Source organism: Labrus mixtus, chromosome 13 (genome assembly GCF_963584025.1).
Source record: "Labrus mixtus chromosome 13, fLabMix1.1, whole genome shotgun sequence".
NCBI classification, from domain to species: domain Eukaryota; kingdom Metazoa; phylum Chordata; class Actinopteri; order Labriformes; family Labridae; genus Labrus; species Labrus mixtus.
Window position 1 is genome coordinate 7,137,833 of NC_083624.1, and position 18,646 is coordinate 7,156,478.

Below are 18,646 nucleotides of genomic sequence, written 5' to 3' on the forward strand. Positions count from 1 at the left end.
TGTGAAATAGTTTGAGTTCAAAGCACTCAGAGTTGAGAAGTATTCATCATTTACAAACAGGGAAAGTGGGTCATCCCTGCTACTGTAACCCTGTTGCAGTCTAAACTGAGATGAGAAAAAACATGTTTGGTACTGAACCTGTCTCCCATGTATCTCATGATTGCATTGCTACATCTTGAAGCTAGTATCTCACACTGAACTATAAAATGTCCACTATAAAAGAACAAATGCAATGAAGACCAATTTGAAGTCAATTGAAATGCAATGCCGCATTAAAAGGGAGATGCTGAAGCAGAATCAGGCTATGCAATTATCTCTAATCACTTCCCACATCTATGTGGTCCAAACTCAGTGGCTTTCTAGTTCAGAGTTTTATAAGGAATGCATTAAGGACGACATAATTGAGCCAGTAGAAGAAGAAAGATTTGATAAGTATCTTTCCAGCTGTGGCTATGAATGGAAGGACAGCTAAGATGAAACACATGGAGATCAAGCGCCTCTATTGAGTCATCATGATGAGTTATCATGCCAAGTCTAATTAGGTATTCTATAATGTAACGGGTATTTGGGTCTATTTTTGTTTAAGGATCAAACTGGTTTTATCATTAAATATTACACTAACACTGTACTAGTATTGAATAATTATTCATACACAAAAAGCTTGCTTAAGAGTTGCTAAGAGACAATGCCTCAGAAGAGCCTGTTTGTCCTGCACGGGTCTCAATGACAAACATTAACTGGAGCTGGAGCTAGAAATAGGGTTTGGGAATTCATCTGGAAATTGGGTTGGGAATGAGATCGTTTAGGAACGGTTCCCTCCTCCTGCTGTTTGGAGGCAGATGATAAGAGAATTAGCATCACTGCCAATCTGGACACAGAGGGACAATTTGCCCAGACTTCCCATCAACCCCCCCCAGCTTTTTCCCACAAGGCAAGCCTGGTAAAATCTCTGTCAGCAAAAATCTCTCTGCTTTTTTGTGAAGGCACCAGAGACGGGAAATCCAGGACAGCGACGCAGAGGACGAGGGGAGGGGGAAGCAGAGAATAGAGATAGAGAAGGACACAATAGATTAGTACATATTAGCAGAACTGTTCCTCCCTGTGCCCATCGGTGATAAAGCTGCCAGTCAAGCTGCTCTAGTGAGAACGCTGTTCCACTTCTCATTAAAATGTAAACGCATTATATTCAGAGGGACGATCGCCCACTTACTGCTCTGATAAGGCAGCAGTTTGAGAACAGAGCAGAATGACTGGGCACCGGCAGCGTCCATGCTGGAGGAGACAGGTGTCAAAACAAATGAATGGAAGAAATAGGATATTACATCTCTATCTTAAATATGGCTTGACTGGAGCCATTTCAGACAGGAAGAGCTTTGGGCTCCCATTTCAGAACTCCTCTGACTATACCAGTAAAAAAATAATAACCAAGTGTTTATCTCACCCTATTCAAATAAAAGAAACCATGCACCATTTTGCGAATAAATATTTTTCAACTCCCTCTTTTATTCTTGGGAAGTCTCTTCACAACAACATGCATATTAAACATTAAGCATGCACAGGGTCACACTTGCTAACAGAAGGCCATATAGTCAGAGAAATAAGCAGTTTGCGTCAAAGGACATTCAGGCTAAAAAAAATGTTTGGTGTGGAAAAATATTAAAGCTCTTGACTCCTTATATCCTTATTTCTTTCCATACACCCTCTATCTCACTCTCCTCCAGCAGAGATGTGTAAATATGACCTAATTTCCTAGAAAATAGTTCTGTCTTGGTGGTTAATGGGAGAATTTCAGTTACTGCCTCCCAGGGAGCAGTATTAAATCTCTCTCATGGTATAGCCTTTCATGAAGGCGTAAGTCACTGCATGAATTGCATATGGCGGATCTATATCACACACCGCTTTACAAATAGGCAGCCTGCATCAATCTTTGCCTTCCGGGAAATTATTATGCATGCAAAATACACAAACATATGAACCAACAGTCAAACAGTCAGTGCAGGCTGATAGATCCACTCTGCCTGGCATGTCTTCAAACATATCAGTTCCTCTGCGGAGTGTCTCTTTCCTGCCCCGCAGACCTGCAGTCAGCAATCACTCTGGACCAGCAGAACCAGGCTGAACTGGATTTTTACTGACACTCCAGACTGTAGTAAACCCTCTCCGGGTCTAATCAGCACATGCAGAACAGACCCAGCTGACTGAGGGACTGTGCTGGATGTGCCTGCCCTCCCCCTGCAGCTGGCCCTGCTCTCGTAGTGGTGTCTAATCAGTACAACCACAGCTCTTGTCAAAGAAAGAGCCGACAAGAGCTAGAATCATCCCCCTACAGAACAGGCTGTTTCTTTGATATCATGCTAATGCGCAATTTCTGAATAAACTCGGTTTCAGTGATTCAGCTGGGTTTGAGACTGGACATTTGTGTTTAAAGAGACTTCATTAATCCAAACCCTCTCATCGACGGAAGACGTTGCATTTGGTAAGAACATTCAGGATGACTAAGCTGCCGGTTCAAAGCTAATACGCAACAAGGAAACACTAATCTAATTGTAGCTGAAACGCTTAGAATTGCAAGGATCAACAAGAAAATTACTAAAACTGCAACCAACTTAGCATGTATGTGTGTATATGTGTGTGTGTGTGTGTGTGTGTGTGTGTGTGTGTGTGTGTGTGTGTGTGTGTGTGTGTGTGTGTGTGTGTGTGTGTGTGTTTCTTACCAGCAGCAGAAGCAGCACCACATCTGCATGGTCACACACACACGCTACATGCAGGGCTGTCCACAGGTCTTCATCCTGCAGGTTGACATTCAGGCCGCGCTCAATCAGAAGTTCTGCAGCAAACACGTTGTCATGGCGAGCACACTGCAGTGAATGCAAGGACACCTCGTTATTATCAGTCCATCGAAAACATAATATTCCAGTGTTTCCCCTAGGTTTACAGCTTTTGGGGGGGGGGGGAAGACATGGAGAAAGGCGCTGAAATAGCTATTTTTATTTCCAGTTTTAGTCAAGGTCAAAAGAAAGTAGAACAGAACTGGAACAGTTATAGTTAACTGCACAGAATTAATGAATTTAAGTATAATGTATCTTATAATTGTCATAAACATATGTCTGTCAATGTGTATATATATCTTACCAGATGCAGCAAAGATCCCCCAGAAGCCGTGGGTGTGTTGCGGTCTGTTCCTTCCTTCAGGAGACGAATCACTGCAACACAACAAAGCACTGATATGTTAACACCTGCTGTATGTGGAGACAGACTGGCTGCTTAGGGCATGTAAAGAAGATACATACACACACACACTGATCTCTGCTACTCAGAACCAATATGTGTATAGTGTCCTCTATCTGTCCTTGACGTGTCAGTGTGGATCAGTGTTAAGGATGAGTGTGTGTGTATGTTTGCTAACTTCTTGTTCGACCAGCAGTTCAGACAGACTCTGGGTTACACACTTTCACATCACATCCTGTAAGCTCCAGTGAGCCACACAACCCACTCACACACTGACACAGATCCACTGAAGAAAACACCAAGTATTACATGCAAGTTCAAGCAGTCAGCCATGAACCAATCAGCAGATTGTAGTGAGCCAAACAAGGTCAGAGTGATTTTACTGTACCACGATTCATCTTTTATTAAACATGTACAAAAGATGAGCACAGCAGGATGGAGAGAGAGGGAGAGAGAGAGAGAAGAGAGAGAGAGAGAGAAAGAGAAAGAGAGAGAGAGAGAAAGAGAAGAGAGAGAAAAAGAAAGAGAGAGAGGAGAGAGAAACAGAAAGAGAGAGAGGGAGGGAGGGAGAAAGAGAGAGAGCGAGAAAGAGAGAGAGAAAACAAGAAAGAGAGACAGAGAGAGAGAAAGAGAGAGTGAGAGAGACAAATAAATAGAGCAGGATGGACAAACAGGGGAGGGAGAGGAGGGAGGAGAGATGGCGTGCTGGGATTTGGACATATGTGATTTCAGAGACACTGACAGTAGTAGACGGATTCGGGCAAAACCCTGCAAGACCTTAAACCAGCAAAACAGCCACCACTGTCACGCAATCTGCCCCCCACACACACACACACACACACACACACACACACAGTCTTTAAGCACGGCTAATGGCATTAAGTGAGTACAGTTACCATGGTTATTATGGCGGTGATAATTCCCACTAATGAAGCCTTTTGAAGACCCCCATGAGGGGTCATAACCTCGACACAGACATGCTCAAAATAACCTCATGTAACCCACAAAAAGCAAAACACACAGCACATTTTTGTTAATTAACTCTTTGCTTAACTTCAACACCACTGTACTAATAAATACTAATATCTCAGGACCTTATAAATGTGTTGGCATACTGATTTCAAGTAAAGATACCTAGAGCACATGATAATGCAATACAGCAAAACAACAATGAAACTTTGAAAAAATGTGCATCATCAACAACAAAACAAAACATAATTTCTTGTGATCAGCATTTTGTGGCTCGTTAAACTGCGTCAACAAGCTACACCTGTTACACTTCTTTCTTAATGCTTTCTTCTGCTTCCACCTGTTATCCTTATATTTCATTATTTCTGCAACAGCTTCAAAGGCATACAGTTCTTAAAGGCTTTATATGCTGTCTGTGATGTTTTCAGAGTTTTCAGAGTCCTATCTTCAGTTGGTTTACATCGCCGGGATGGCTGGCCGGCTCCTCCCCTCGTGTATAAAAGTTGTTTAATTGAGGGACTAGAGAAAAGAAGAATAACATACTGTACTCACTGCTTAACTTCATTTCAGGTAAATTTACATGCAGTGTGAAGATACAAGCATAATAAAGATCACTAGCATTAGCATGCTAACACAACAATGCAGCGCTAGTTGTTTTGCTTTCATGCTGGTGCTCAAGGGTGAAATCTGCTGGATCAAAAAATCGCATATAAAGCCTTTAACAAGTTTCTGTCATTCTCTAAATTAAACTAGTGTTTGCTTATTCGAGCAGACAATCAATCCCTACCATGCGTGATTGAGATTATTCATTTTGTCTGACTAACTGTTTGAGAAACAGTCAAATACTGAGAGGTATTCCATTCATGAATTTATGAATAAAAACATCTAATTTGAACAATTCCAACACTGAAGGAACTGTAACCAGTAACTCTTGTTAAACATTTCCATTTGAGAAAATAATCACATTTTTATCAATGATCAATACAGCCGTCAGTTAATTAGCTGTCAATCTTCTGATCAGTTAATTGACTAATCAGGCCGAACACACAGACATGTCCTTACTCTTCTAATGCCTGTACCTACTTAACGGCCTTTAAATGGTTGATGAGAAACAAGCTGGCCATGCTCGGAGTCAATCAGCACAATTATCTCCCGTCTGCTCAGCGCACTGCGGAGGCTCAAGACTGGAAACCACCAATTAAGGCTCATCTAGCTCTGAAGTCGTTACAAGGGAATAGATAATGCTCTTGCTTGTCCTGTCCATTAAACAGGATTTCACAGGGCGGCCATTAATGAACGTGGAGCAGTGATATGCAAGTATTCAAGGTTTAACATGGAGAAATAATCCATGAAATTAGTGAGTGTCCACGGTCAGGACTTTAACCGGTTTATAAATCTCATCTGTCAGAGCCATTTAATGTTACTCTGTGATAGAAGACCCCAGCAGGGTTTTATGGCACATCATTGAACGCACCTAAAGAGAGATCAAAGGTCAAGAGCTCCATATTGACCCTCAGGCAGTTAAAGAAAAGGAGCAAAGTGTTTGTCTGACATTATGGTCACTAGGAATCAATATAACTGTTGTTCCATTGGGAGATCCGTCAAGACTGACCGCAGTTCTGGTCTGTGTTTGAAGAGTAGGCATTCACTGTTTTCATGTCTGGATTTGCAATAGAAAAAAAAATGTCTATCTGCATTTTGTGTTTCTCTAGTGGTAAGTGTAACGTAAAGGATAGGTTCACACAACATGTTCATGTTTATTATACAACACTCTTCAGGTGTGAACATTAGGATTAGAACATTGAAACAGGCGGTGTTGATGTCAATTTTTTTTCCTGTTGTTGTGTATTAATGAGTTATGATAGCCACAAAGAGAGATAAAAAAAAACATAAGTCAATAGCAGAATGGATACAGATGCACTCCTTATGTAAAGCTCTAAAGCTACTGAAAATGCCAAACTATCTGATTGGCTTCAGGGGAATTACAGCTGTTGTACAAACACAAAGCAAGGATAAGCTGCTGTGGCATTTTAGAAGTGTAGAGAATGAGTTCTCATATGGTTACATTTTATCTAGTTATAACCCAGTTATATAATGAACAACATTGTCTAAGAGTTGCATAAATAATACCAAGAAAACAACAAGACATACTAGCACCGACATGTCGCCATACACTGAACTCGAGTGCTAACAACAACGTTCACAACAGGGTACTAAGACGCTGACTAGACTCTTCTCCTCTGTCGCCTCCTCTGTCCTGTGGTGGACTGAACTTCCAAACTCCATTGGATCTGCAGAGTCCCTCTGCACCTTTAAGAAAAAGCTAAAGACCCAGCTCTTTCATGAATACCTACTAACTTAATGATGATGGTCTCCATATTATTGATGATGATGATGGTAATGACGATGGTTTTTGTTTGATAACGACGACTTATAAGATGGTTTCTATACTGATTAGAGCTCTCAAGAACTGCCCTCAATGTTGTGCTTTGCCTCTGGTCACTTCCTGTCAGCACCTGTGTGTCCAATCAGACTCAAAGCTGATCGTTTGCTCTTACTGACATTGTTCCCTTTTTTCTAGATCCTTGCTTGTGTTGTTCTTACTCTCTGATGTACGTCGCTTTGGATAAAAGAGTCTGCTAAGTGAATTGTAGAATTGTAACAAGAAGTGCTGCAGTTTTACAGTTTATAGTAATCTCTGCAGTAATGTCGCTTAAAAGAAAAACTGGTCAAGTGATATTTAAATCCATTGACTTTAAACAGCTATGTGTTTTTACCCACACCAGCAGCACGGACTGTTTCTCTGTGTTTAAACCTTTACAGTATATATGTCAGTAAGTGTTTGATTATCTGCTGATGTCAACCTCTATCAGGAGCTGGCTGATGGAGGGGAAGTGGGCACGAAGCAAAGTCGGCTGTCATTTTGTGGAAAATTGCAAAAAAAAAACAGCTGTTCGAGACATATGTGGAGTTTCCATGGCAACCGGATAGGAGCCAGTGGTTGGGAGGAAATGGGGAAAAAGAGAGAGAGAGGAAGAGGGGGACGGTGGCGAGAGAGAGTAGCCTAAATAAGGTATGTACTGTATTGATAAAACAACATGCGTCTGGAACTGCAGCTATATTAAGTTCACTTTTGTTTTTTCTGAGGACGAGACTGCTCACATTGATCACTATGCTGTCATTCACTGGCTGTGAGTCAGTCCTTTACCTGTTGTTGAGTTTGTGTTACGCTTGAGAACAGCTCTTTAGGTCTCTTGCCTACACGGACGATTACAAGTAAGTGCACTTTACAGAGAAAAAAGGCTTTTCTCTTCTCCTGAAAAGGGCACTGAGATCTACTAAGTGCCCTTCTTTGCTTTTCAAGAACATCACAAACCTCTAAAGCAAGCAGTGCATGTGCTAGCTCTTGAAGCTGATGTGATTCACAAGCTGTATTAGAATGTTCTGTACATACAGTACAAGATTCAATCTTCTCCCTTCATGTACTCCACCTTATCTCACTGGACCGTGATATTCAATGAATTTCATAAAATCCCTGATCGTATCCTACATAATATGCTATTCACAGCAGTATTGCCAATTTTCTTCATCCAGCAGCCAGATGTTTTTTTCCCCATGTTCATTTTTATTTGTAATTTATTTCAAGAATAAGCCCTTGAGATGCATCATCTCATTTTCGAAGGGGGTCCTTACAAAACATAAATATAATCATCAGTAATACAAAATCAAAATCCAAAACATAATATCAAAACATTTAAACACAGATACCCACACCACACACACACCACACACACACACCCTCACAATCACTCACACTTAATGCTAGCTAATGCAAGCCTAGCCACCCACCAACCAGCCAATATTACACAATCAGAAAAAATCTGAAGAAAAAAAAGAGAAAAGAAAACATGAGATTCGGTTCAAATCCCTCATGCTCTTAAATTCTTGTGTCTCCTCGCTCCTTATCACACAGTCATAGTCACAAGAGGAACCGTCTCACATCACTGCCCCATGTTTCTGAAATGAGCGTTGATATTTTTCTTTTGTTTCAACCACAATGAGAAAAAGATACTGTACAGTTTTCCAATAATGCTTAAATCTAAATGTAGATTATCTTATGATGAGACCTGTGAAAGGGAACAGGCCCTGCACATTTGATAAAAAAAAAAAAAAGGAGATGGTTTTGTGGATTTCAGGTGTTGAAGGTCTTTTGACAATGCAATGAATTTATAGCAAACACAACCAGCTAAACGTATCTGTTAGGTTGGGGGTTGTTTCTATAGTAGATGAACAATGTTGAAATCGTGAAACAGACTGTGGATCATCTTAGATTTATTCAGCCATGGTCAGACAACATAGAAACACAACACACATGGCTGACAAAGTGCAGACCATCGCTGACCCATGCTGACCAAGATCTCACAATCGCTTGCAAAACACATGTATTACAGCTTTACAAACCTAAAAGAAGAATTACTCTGAGATGGTTTACACAATTTGAAGATATATCCACAAAATTATCAAGATGAATGAATTCATGAAAATATGTACTAACAGTATCTTTATGAGATAACATTGGATAAAGAATTTTCCTGGACTACTGTGTTAAATCCCTCAAGAAATATCGACTCACAACACAAACAAACCCGAAAAAAAAAATAGAAAAAAGAACCATTTGTATAAATATATTTCCACAATAAACCTTTAGCTACGTCCTCCAGAAACAAATCTACTAGTTTATTTACATTAACTTTGGCCGGGGACATGGTGGTTGATAATAGCATACAAATGTCTAGTAAATAAAGGTTGAAGAAGAGACACCGGCCTCAATTCAAGTGCAGCCCTGTAAAAGTTGCACAATGAAGACTTTTTAAGATTTTTCAGTTACTTTTACAGGTCTAAAGGAAACAGGTCAGAAAACAAGGTTTCATGTGGAAATATGACTAAATATACACATCAAAGAGAGGGAATAACCTCCGCTTTTCACTGCACACCTGCTCAAATGCGTGTGTGTATTTATGTGTGTTTAGAGGGTGAGAGAGCGAGCTGGTACGCAATTGATCCAGACTTATGTCGCTCAATCTGATAAGCTGTTTGACTATTAGTCTGTCCTGAACTCAACCATGGAAACATCTGCTGCGTGACATGCAGCCACTGTAAACATTGTTGTTAATTTATGCAGGATTTTCCTACATTATGAGAGCCATACTTCAGGTTATTAAAAATGAAATTAAATATTTTGTGCGTGATTCTCACATTCCCATGCTAAAAATGTAGGACCTAATAATGTAGCTGTAGTGTTTTTCGGACTAGTCATCATTTTGTAACACAGTGGATATCTCAATGTTGTAATAAATCCTTTTTGTTTTCAAATACTTATAACGTCTCCTCAGGAAATGCAGCTAAGAGTCCAACAACACAAAAGCAATTTGCTTGTTTGTAAGCTGTTAAGAGAACAACTCCAGGGATAGCAAATAAGTGAATGTGTTTTAATTAATTATCTGTGCTCGCTGGAAAGTGTCATTACACACTTCCATTTTGGTTTGAATGTTCATTTGAATACTCAAGACAAGGAAGAAAAATATCTAAATCGAATTTCCACTTCAAACAGAGCAGTCTAGACCTCTGTGACAAATTTAGATCATAAAGTACCTTTTATTTTTGTGCACTCTTACATCATGTCATATTAACATTTGCAGCTGAAATTCTCTAAAGGAACAATGATGAGTCATCAAGTGATCCTGAAGTTTAATATTAGAAGTTCAGAAAAAAAAAAAAAAAAAAAAGACTACACTGCCAGAGAAAAGTTTCAATATCCTGCGTGATGATGCGACTGAAATGAAGGTATCCTGCTGCATCAGAGGGAGAGTCGTGAGGTCTCAAACTGGATACTAGCAAAAGATATCATGACTTCTTTCTCTACCTCCTCTGAGGGCTTAGGCCCCGTTCTGTCAAAAAAAAACATGACAGGTGTTTGACACGCCTTTAATCCCAGCATGCTCTATTCCAGTGAAATATTAATGATTTCTCCTGTCATCCATGTTCACCTTTTTCTCCCCCTATTTCACCCCTCTGCCTTGTGTATTGTGTTGTCTTATAAGAGGGTCATGTATATTTATACAGTATTTATATGGAGAGAGAGGGCGATGGAAAGAGATAAAGTGGGGGTTGGGGGGTATTTTAAAGTGTCTGTAAGTAACGGTGTGACATGTTTTCTTCTCTGAACAGGACATTAGAGCGTTGGATCGATGTGAGATAGCAAGCCGACTGAATAATAATAAAAAGACAGCTGAACATGGAGAGGAGCCCGCTATTGTACAGGACATCACTTTTAGTACTGCATTGATTTTCAGCTTCACCTGCATTGCACTTCCAACACATTCAACAAACAATTACCACAGATGTCCAGAGAAAATAACTTCTCTGGATATCACTCAACATGGAAGAAAATATAGAGATATAGAAAAGGCATATTTCTTATTGTGCTCAAACAAATCTCAAAGAATTTCTCAAACTTGAGACATCTTTGAAAGGCCTAGATTTCCAGAGACAAAGTCCTGTTTAAACTTCCAGAAAATTGGCTTCTTCTCTGTTTGTTAGGAAGCTTTGCTGCATCGATGTGGAGGCGGGGGCTGCAGCATCGAGACACATAGCTTGTATAACAGTGGACCCAGTGCCGCTGTGTTCTTATTTTTAGCCATGGCATGGTTCAGTTTTATTAACTGTGTCTAACACACTCTCCCACAACAGCATGCAAGCTGTTACTGTCACCTCTGTGTGTTTCACTGACTCACTATGGAGAACTGGTGGAGTCTGTCGCTGTGCCTGCAGGAAGGGTCCAATGCACGCTAATCAATAATGGTAGGTAGCTTTTATATTTGTACACACATACATAGCAAATGTACCACATGTTCGGTAATTACGCTTCCATATAAGGACAAAATATTTCAACCTCCTCATGCATTAACCAACACATAAACCAACAGGAAAACAAACAATGGGCACTCAATGTGGCGCAGGGGAAAAGCACTTGATCCATTAATGCAGGGACCGGGGTAAAATTCCTACTAGCTTTGCTTTTGACTCAGTTTGTGTCCCCATTGGAGACGATAGAAAGTATTTGTGAGTGGCTGGCAAAGATGATCTCTGATGCCACAAAGATCAGTGCCCAGGGGAACAACACAGACATTAAGATTTAAGTCCTAATCCTCTGTCTTGGTTATTAATTCAGCTTTTCACATTTTTCACCCTACAGATATAATGTCTGATGAAAGCTCCTGAGTTGAACTGCAAGTGTGGTAAAAAAAAGAAGGAGGCAAATGACATATGAAAACATACCTGTCCTCTCATCAATGCTTTGTTATAAATCTAAAAATGTGCAATGATGTCCCACTATATAACAGACAAGGTTATCCTTCAATTTGATAAATGCAGTTAGGGAACTAGTATGCACATTCTAGAAGGCTCAGTTCTACAGCAGATTAATGTTCAACGATGACCGTTAGAAAAAAATAAACACTCTCAATTATGCAAAAGTAACCGGATATGTAATCTGAAATGTACCTGAATTGCTGCTCTCCATTCATAAAAAAAACATGGAACATTTCTCACATTGTGTTTCAGGTCTCATGATCTCATATACTAACACCAAAATGTCATCTTTGGTAACAGCATATAAGGGGAGAGGACATCAATCTGCTGGTTGATCTGCTTCAAAGACAACAGCTGCTGCTATTCCACTTGTGTCTTGCTTTGATGAAGTTAGGAGATTGCTTTTGGAAAAGCAATTTCACCAAATGTCAAAACCCAAGTGAGCGATAAGTTTTGCAAAAGACAAATATGAAAGGAGAACGGAGATGAGGTATACAACAGGCTCCGATCTGACAATAAGGCTATGCAGTATGCATTACTCTTATTTTTTTTTACCTTAACCCTATAATATCATCGCTAACCTTTCTTTCCTGTTTCCTTTTCAATTTCTGTTGCTTTCCAATTTTACATTTTCCTCCATGTTCACCCTTTCATCTCTCCTCCATCCTGTCTCTCTTTATCTCACGCTTCTTCATATAATTTCCTGCAATAAAATCTACTGATAAGCAAAAAAAAAACCTTGTGTGACTGTGTGTGTGTTTGATATCTGTGATAACCTGGCTGCCTTGTCAGCAAACTGAGTTTCTCTACAATCAATGAATCTAAATCTCAAGTGAGCTCTGTGAAAACGTGCTTTAATTGGAACATAACTTTGGTTATCACAATCTCTCTGTCTTCCTCTCTCCTTCCTTTTTCTCACCCAGCATCTTTGTTTCCTCTGCCCTCTTCTCTCTTGAGTTCATCTTTCTGAATCTGTTGTGCACACTCTTAAAAACATTGAGTCACCGAAAAATGTATCGTCACAATCAAGGGGACATGGTGCGAGAAAATGGCACAAAACAACTCTGAAAATCTCTCAAGTTGAAAAAAACAAGCTGCTCAAGTCAGACACAAGCGATGTTATAGAAAAGACTGTCAACAGTTAAGAGGTTGATGCCACAGCAGAACCAGGCAGGTAAACGAGGAGGAGAGAGGAAATTAGCACAACAATTTTAATATAATTTACAAACAGTCTGTATTTGGCAATCATCATGTTAGCACCCATACAAAGTGAAAAACAAAACTAATCCTTTTGAATATAATAATAATAATAATAATAATAATGTTAAATTAGACTTATATAGCGCTTTTTTCCAAATACTCAAAGATGCTCAACAAGAAATAGCAACAAAAACAAAACGACCAGAACAATACAACGAAGATATAATGTAAAAGAACGAGGATGAGAATTGAAATCGTTAGTAGTTGTAGGCAATGTTGAAGAGGTGTTTTTAGGTTAGTTTTAATCACAAAATTCCCCTATTTTATATTGATATGGTGAAACTACTCACATCATCGCTTACATAGCCTGTTCTACATTCCTGTTGAAGTCTGCTTTCCAGACAAGAAACTGGGTTATCCTGGCATCATCAATGATTTAAATCCCCGATCATTTTACCTCTATCCTCTATGTTAACCCGTGGGCTCTCATTGTAACAAGAATGTAAACACAAGCCCCTCTTAAAACACTTCTGTAGTAAAGGGAAAAAGGTTTTAAACTGTTCTCACATTACTTCGGGGAGATTCCAAGCCTGAGGCGAATTCTATCACTCTGAACGAAACGAGAGGAGCGCTAACTCAACGGCTACAACGGTGAGAAAACTGTTATCACTCATCCCGGGCACCAGTGAGAAATCCTCATGAGCCATTGTTAAGATTTGGCAAGTGCTGATCCACCCAACCAAGTGTTACCTCAAAGACACAGACGATGGAACAGAGACAAAGAATCACGAGTCAGGCTGACACAGACTAACAGATGTGTGAGTATCAGAAGTGTTCCTATTTTGTTTAAAGTCTTTATATGTGATTTTTCACACTTAAATATAGTAGAAATCAAGTATATCCTCTGAAAATAACTGTCTACAATGGGTGTAACACCCGAGTCCCACTGTCTGGGATGCTTTCAGAGTTTTCTAAGTCCTATCTTCAGTTTCTTTACATCGCCGGGACGGCCGGCTGACTCCTCCCCTCACGTATAAAAGTTGTTTAATTGAGGGACTAGAGAAAAGAAGAATAACATACTGTACTCACTGCTTAACTGTGTTTCTAGATCACGCTCATTTCAGGTAAATTTACATGCAGTGTGAAGATACGAGCATAATAAAGATTGCTAGCATTAGCATGCTAACACAACAATGCAGCACGAGGTGTTTTGGTTTCATGCTGGTGCTCAAGGGCGACATCTGCTGGATAAAAAAAAACCACATATAAAGCCTTTAATCTTTGTCCAACTTTTGCTTTTAACACCGCCACAAGGCTAGAAGGCTTGGTACCAGTTTAGTGCCATTGTGTCTGGGTTGGTAAAGGTAAGTTTTGAAGCAGAGGGGTTTCAGATCTGATTAATGCCGAGCCAAGGAACCCTGGTTTGAGTCTGGCTGTTGCATTGGAACACCAGCTGCTCCCACAGACCCCAGCTGAACCTCACATGGCAGCCAGAGAGCAGAGATTAACACAGTGACCTGCAAAGACTGCTTGCAGGACTGACACAGATACACTGGGACAGCTGGGTAAATGACTGGCATAAACAAAGAGAACGACGACGAGATGGGAGAAATAAATCAATACCCTTAAAAGACAATGCTGAGGACCTCTTGAATTTTATAAGAGCATTGATAATTTGATCTCACAGACATTAGCCTTAGTACATGAGTGTGTCTTTACAGGGAGCCAGGCAGGCTACAGGTCTGCTGAGAACAAAAGCCTGAGGGCAAACATGATTTACTGTTAAAGGACCCTTAAAGGTTTGTATCTTCCTGACTGTGAAAAAATCACAACTGTACTGACAGACACAGAAAAGAAGAGGTGCACAGTGACTGTTTTCTAGCTGTTCACTAAAGAAAGATTAAATACCACGACTGAGATATATAAAGCGGTTTGAGGTGCGGCAAACTTTTAAATGCTATAACTCCTGTATTTTGGATGCAATTATCTTCAATGTCATCATCCAAAGAAAACAAGAATGTTAGAGTAACCAGAATTATCAACAACAACTTTGTGTTGACTTAAATGGTTGAAACAATTCTGAGAATTCAATTTCCCATGGCTGATGATATAATGTCACCAAACACAAAATGAAACTACTCACCGTACAATATAAATCTTACAAACTAGCTCGTATCAACTTCTTCTGTGTCTGTCAGGTTGAGCAACCAAGCGAGAAGCTGTGTCGTACAGTATGGTCCCTTTTTCCACTTTTGCTATCTGTCTATTTCTAACCCTCTTGTTGACGTCTCTGCACAGCCGAGGTTATTGAAAACACGAGAGAATTGGCTTCTAGAGTCCATCAAAAACTCTTCCCTTCCCTTTTGAGGAAACACTACAGACTTTCAACAACAGACAATATCATCTGTGTTGAGGTAGTTTTGTCCTTGAGAGCTGTCAAGTGGACTGTTTCCAGCAAAACAAGTCATGTTTGTGTGTGTGTGTGTGTGTGTGTGTGTGTGTGTGTGTGTGTGTGTGTGTGAGAGATAGGTGAATACAAGTAGAAACGCACAGAACATTTAGTAACCAGACCTCTCTCTCAAATGTTAACTTTTTACACACCATCACAAATTAGTCTTTTTTTTCCCTTCAGTTAACCATATTGCGACATGACCCACACATCGGTGTATCTACATACACACACCTTCTTTGTCGTCATGGCGAATGATGGCATCCCGTATGACATCGGTTTGGTTGAAGCGGACCTGGGGCTTCTTGCGGTGCACAGACGCAGACCGAACCTTGACTCCACCTTGCTGGCGCTGAAGGCTCTTCTCCCGTTCGTAGTATGCCCGTATTTGGTCGCAACGCATCCTCCTGACCAGCCGCTGGCGCTGGCCAATGGGGAGAGACTCCAGCAGACACTGGTCTATCTCCATGTTTTGACGAAAGACATTACATAGCTGAAAACAGCCTGGTGGGAGACAGAAAGAAAAGACAATGACAATGTGGTATCCGTCTGTATTAAAGCTAATAAATGTTTTTTTTTACATTTCCAATTCATTTAAATTAGATTACATTAGAAAACTTTATTGATCCCCAGCAGAGAAACTCATCTGTCACCTGGTCAGTTCATACACAACAAACAATATTGACAGTACGTCACAGTACACAACAAGTAAATAAATAACAAACACCACTGAAACCATTTGAATAATCATGTACAGCCATGAGTCAGAAACACAACTAAAAATGTTCATTAAAATATCTGACTGCTGCAGGAACAAATGACCTCCTGAGCCGTTCAGTGGAACATTGTGGCATCACTAATTAAACTGATGCGTTTAAGCTTTTTTACTCTAATACAGTTTGAAACAGAGCTAATGAGATGTGGCTCAGGTGACTAAACAAACAAAAATTGCCATCTCCTGGACTAACTGTGTTTTAATGTGTTACTGATTTTGCTCGTTGTCCGCAGTTTACGAACATGTATGTGCAAACATTAAGCATATTTACTGTAAAGCGTGAGTCCGTTAGCCATGAGCTTACCCGAGCATTGCTACTTCTTGTATTGCCTCTGTTGTCCCAACAGTGTGTAGTGAATCTACTGACTCTGCATAATGTCTCTGCATCTCAGTGGAACTTTGTCAAACTGATCTCATCACAAGGCAGCTGCTGAATCTATTAAACTCTGCTTGAATGATCGTGATGTACAGTGAAAGGTGCAGCAGCTAAGATCAAGAGGGAAACACAATTAACAAATATCATAATATAAGCATTGATCATTTGCTAAATTCAGGTCACAGCTCCTGCCAAATATGAAAAGGAGGATGCCTTTATAGGAATGGTGTGGTTTGTTTTTTGTTCTGACTCACCACTTGTTCCTCTTTGGCCACAGCTGTCTCTGTTATTTCCTTCAGTTTTTAATAAAACTCGACTTAGCTGTTCCTTTCTTGCTGTGGTTATTGTGTGGTTGTTTTGTGCCCATTTTCTTTAAAGTATCCCCTCCTCTGAGCCTCTTTGTCTCTCTATTCACCTCCAGTAGTTCTATTTTTCTTTCTATATATTTCATCTCCTTTTTCCTGTCTGCCTGTCAGGTGGGAGAATGTCTTGTCTTCATGTTTACCACAACAACTGGCTGTCTTGTGACCGCCATTTATCACCTCTACCTTTTTTATTTATATTCAGAGAGTAACATGTTCAAGTCTTTGAACACCAGTTAAACCCAGGAGGAAAACAAACAACACAACCAAAAACACAACCTTGACAGTCCAACAACATGACCGTTGCTTCTTTGTGTCTACTTGAAACAGTGAACCACCGTTTGACTGTAGGTCTGTTCAAACTAGATCTTTATCAGGTAGAGACAAAGCTGGCAGAAAAATGGGAGTTGCTGTATCTGTGTGCTTTGTTTGTGTTTGATATATGTCCACACATTTATTCAAACACCTGCCCCCTCAGATACACACACACACACACACACACACACACACACACACACACACACACACACACACACACACACACACACACACACACACACACACACACACACACACACACACACACACACACACACACACACACACACACACACACACACACACACACACACACACACACACACACACACACACACACACACACACACACACCCTGCACAATACACAGTACCATCTGCTCTGATTAGATGTATAAAAAGGTTCTTTTGTGTTCAGGTTCCAGAAAGGGGGGGGGGGGGGCGCATTATTATACTGTTCATGTTATTTTAGTCAACTTGGTCTCAAGTTAAGCAGACACACAAAAAAACACTCAACATACAGCCTCCCCAATATCAAGGCACTCCATCTCTGCACAGTCCAGCTTCCTCAAAGGTTATTGCCTCCATTTGTCTTCTACTCTCACATACTTCTGACCCACACCTTCTCTCTTACTCAGCTAATTTTTACAAGACTTATAGAGGTATAGCATGTGAACACATATGCCGATTAAAAACCAGAATGTGTGGAAATGTTGTTACTGCACCAGAGTACCCTTTGCACTACAGGTACAAGGTACAGAATTAGGGCAAGGCTTGGCTGTATGGCTTAAAAAGACAATCTCAGATTTTTGAACACCAATTAAAAAGTGCTAAAATATAAATGACAAAGAAATGACTTAAAACAAATGTAGCTTGTATATAATCTATACAGTTTGGCATTAGAAAACTGAATTACCCTTCAGATTAATAAACTATCCTGAAGTGCAAGCTGTAAACTTCAGGGTTACCGCAAAAATACAGATAAGGCGGAGCAACTTCAGCAAAACACTTGTTGCTTGGTGGCACTCACTGGAGCCAACCAGCCACTCTGGGGGAGGGGTGTAAACAACGGGAGCAACAGGGAAACGGTGGAGTAAGTCAAGCCGTCTTCATATACACTCCTGAAAACATCTAGATAATTTCAGAAGAACTGCTCTGGATATTCTCCTGACCTGGCGGTTCACTTATGCACCTCACGGCGGGAAACCATCCTGTCAAACTGGAAGGGAGGGCGGGGGTCTCCTGAGGTAAGATGTGACATTAATAAAAATGACAGGGAAGTGGCAGACGAAGGAAAACTTTGTTCGCTAGACGATAATAACAATGAATATTTGCTGTTAAATCAATGCTACGTGTAGTTCGACAGAATCACAATGTCAACAAACGAGCAGAGAAAAACGTACTAGCAAGAAGTGAACATAATGCAACGAGCACAGAGATCATAGCGGACGCGTTCATACAGTCTATGCACTGACTCCTGTCACAGCCTCACAAAATATAAACATCACCACCCTCTCATACTGGCATCGAGGTGAAATTTCCGGATAATATCCTGCTGCATTCACACATCAGCTCACCCGGACTTGCAGCGGGAAAAAA

The 18,646-nt window shown here is 40.3% G+C and overlaps 1 protein-coding gene across 3 annotated transcripts in view; it reads right to left on the reverse strand.

The window, feature by feature from the left end:
• The window catches only part of myo16 (myosin XVI), a 106,954-nt gene that overhangs the window by 75,638 nt on the left and 12,670 nt on the right, over nucleotides 1–18,646 (reverse strand). For all 3 annotated transcript variants that reach the window (XR_009675550.1, XM_061053452.1, XM_061053451.1), the window contains exons 2-4: nucleotides 15,452–15,721; nucleotides 3,133–3,203; nucleotides 2,715–2,858 (exon numbers count right to left, since the gene is read on the reverse strand). Coding sequence is in view for 2 of the 3 variants with exons in the window: in XM_061053451.1 (XP_060909434.1) it covers nucleotides 2,715–2,858; nucleotides 3,133–3,203; nucleotides 15,452–15,721 (485 nt within the window). In the remaining variant the exon portion in view is untranslated. The remainder of the gene's footprint in view (nucleotides 1–2,714; nucleotides 2,859–3,132; nucleotides 3,204–15,451; nucleotides 15,722–18,646) is intronic.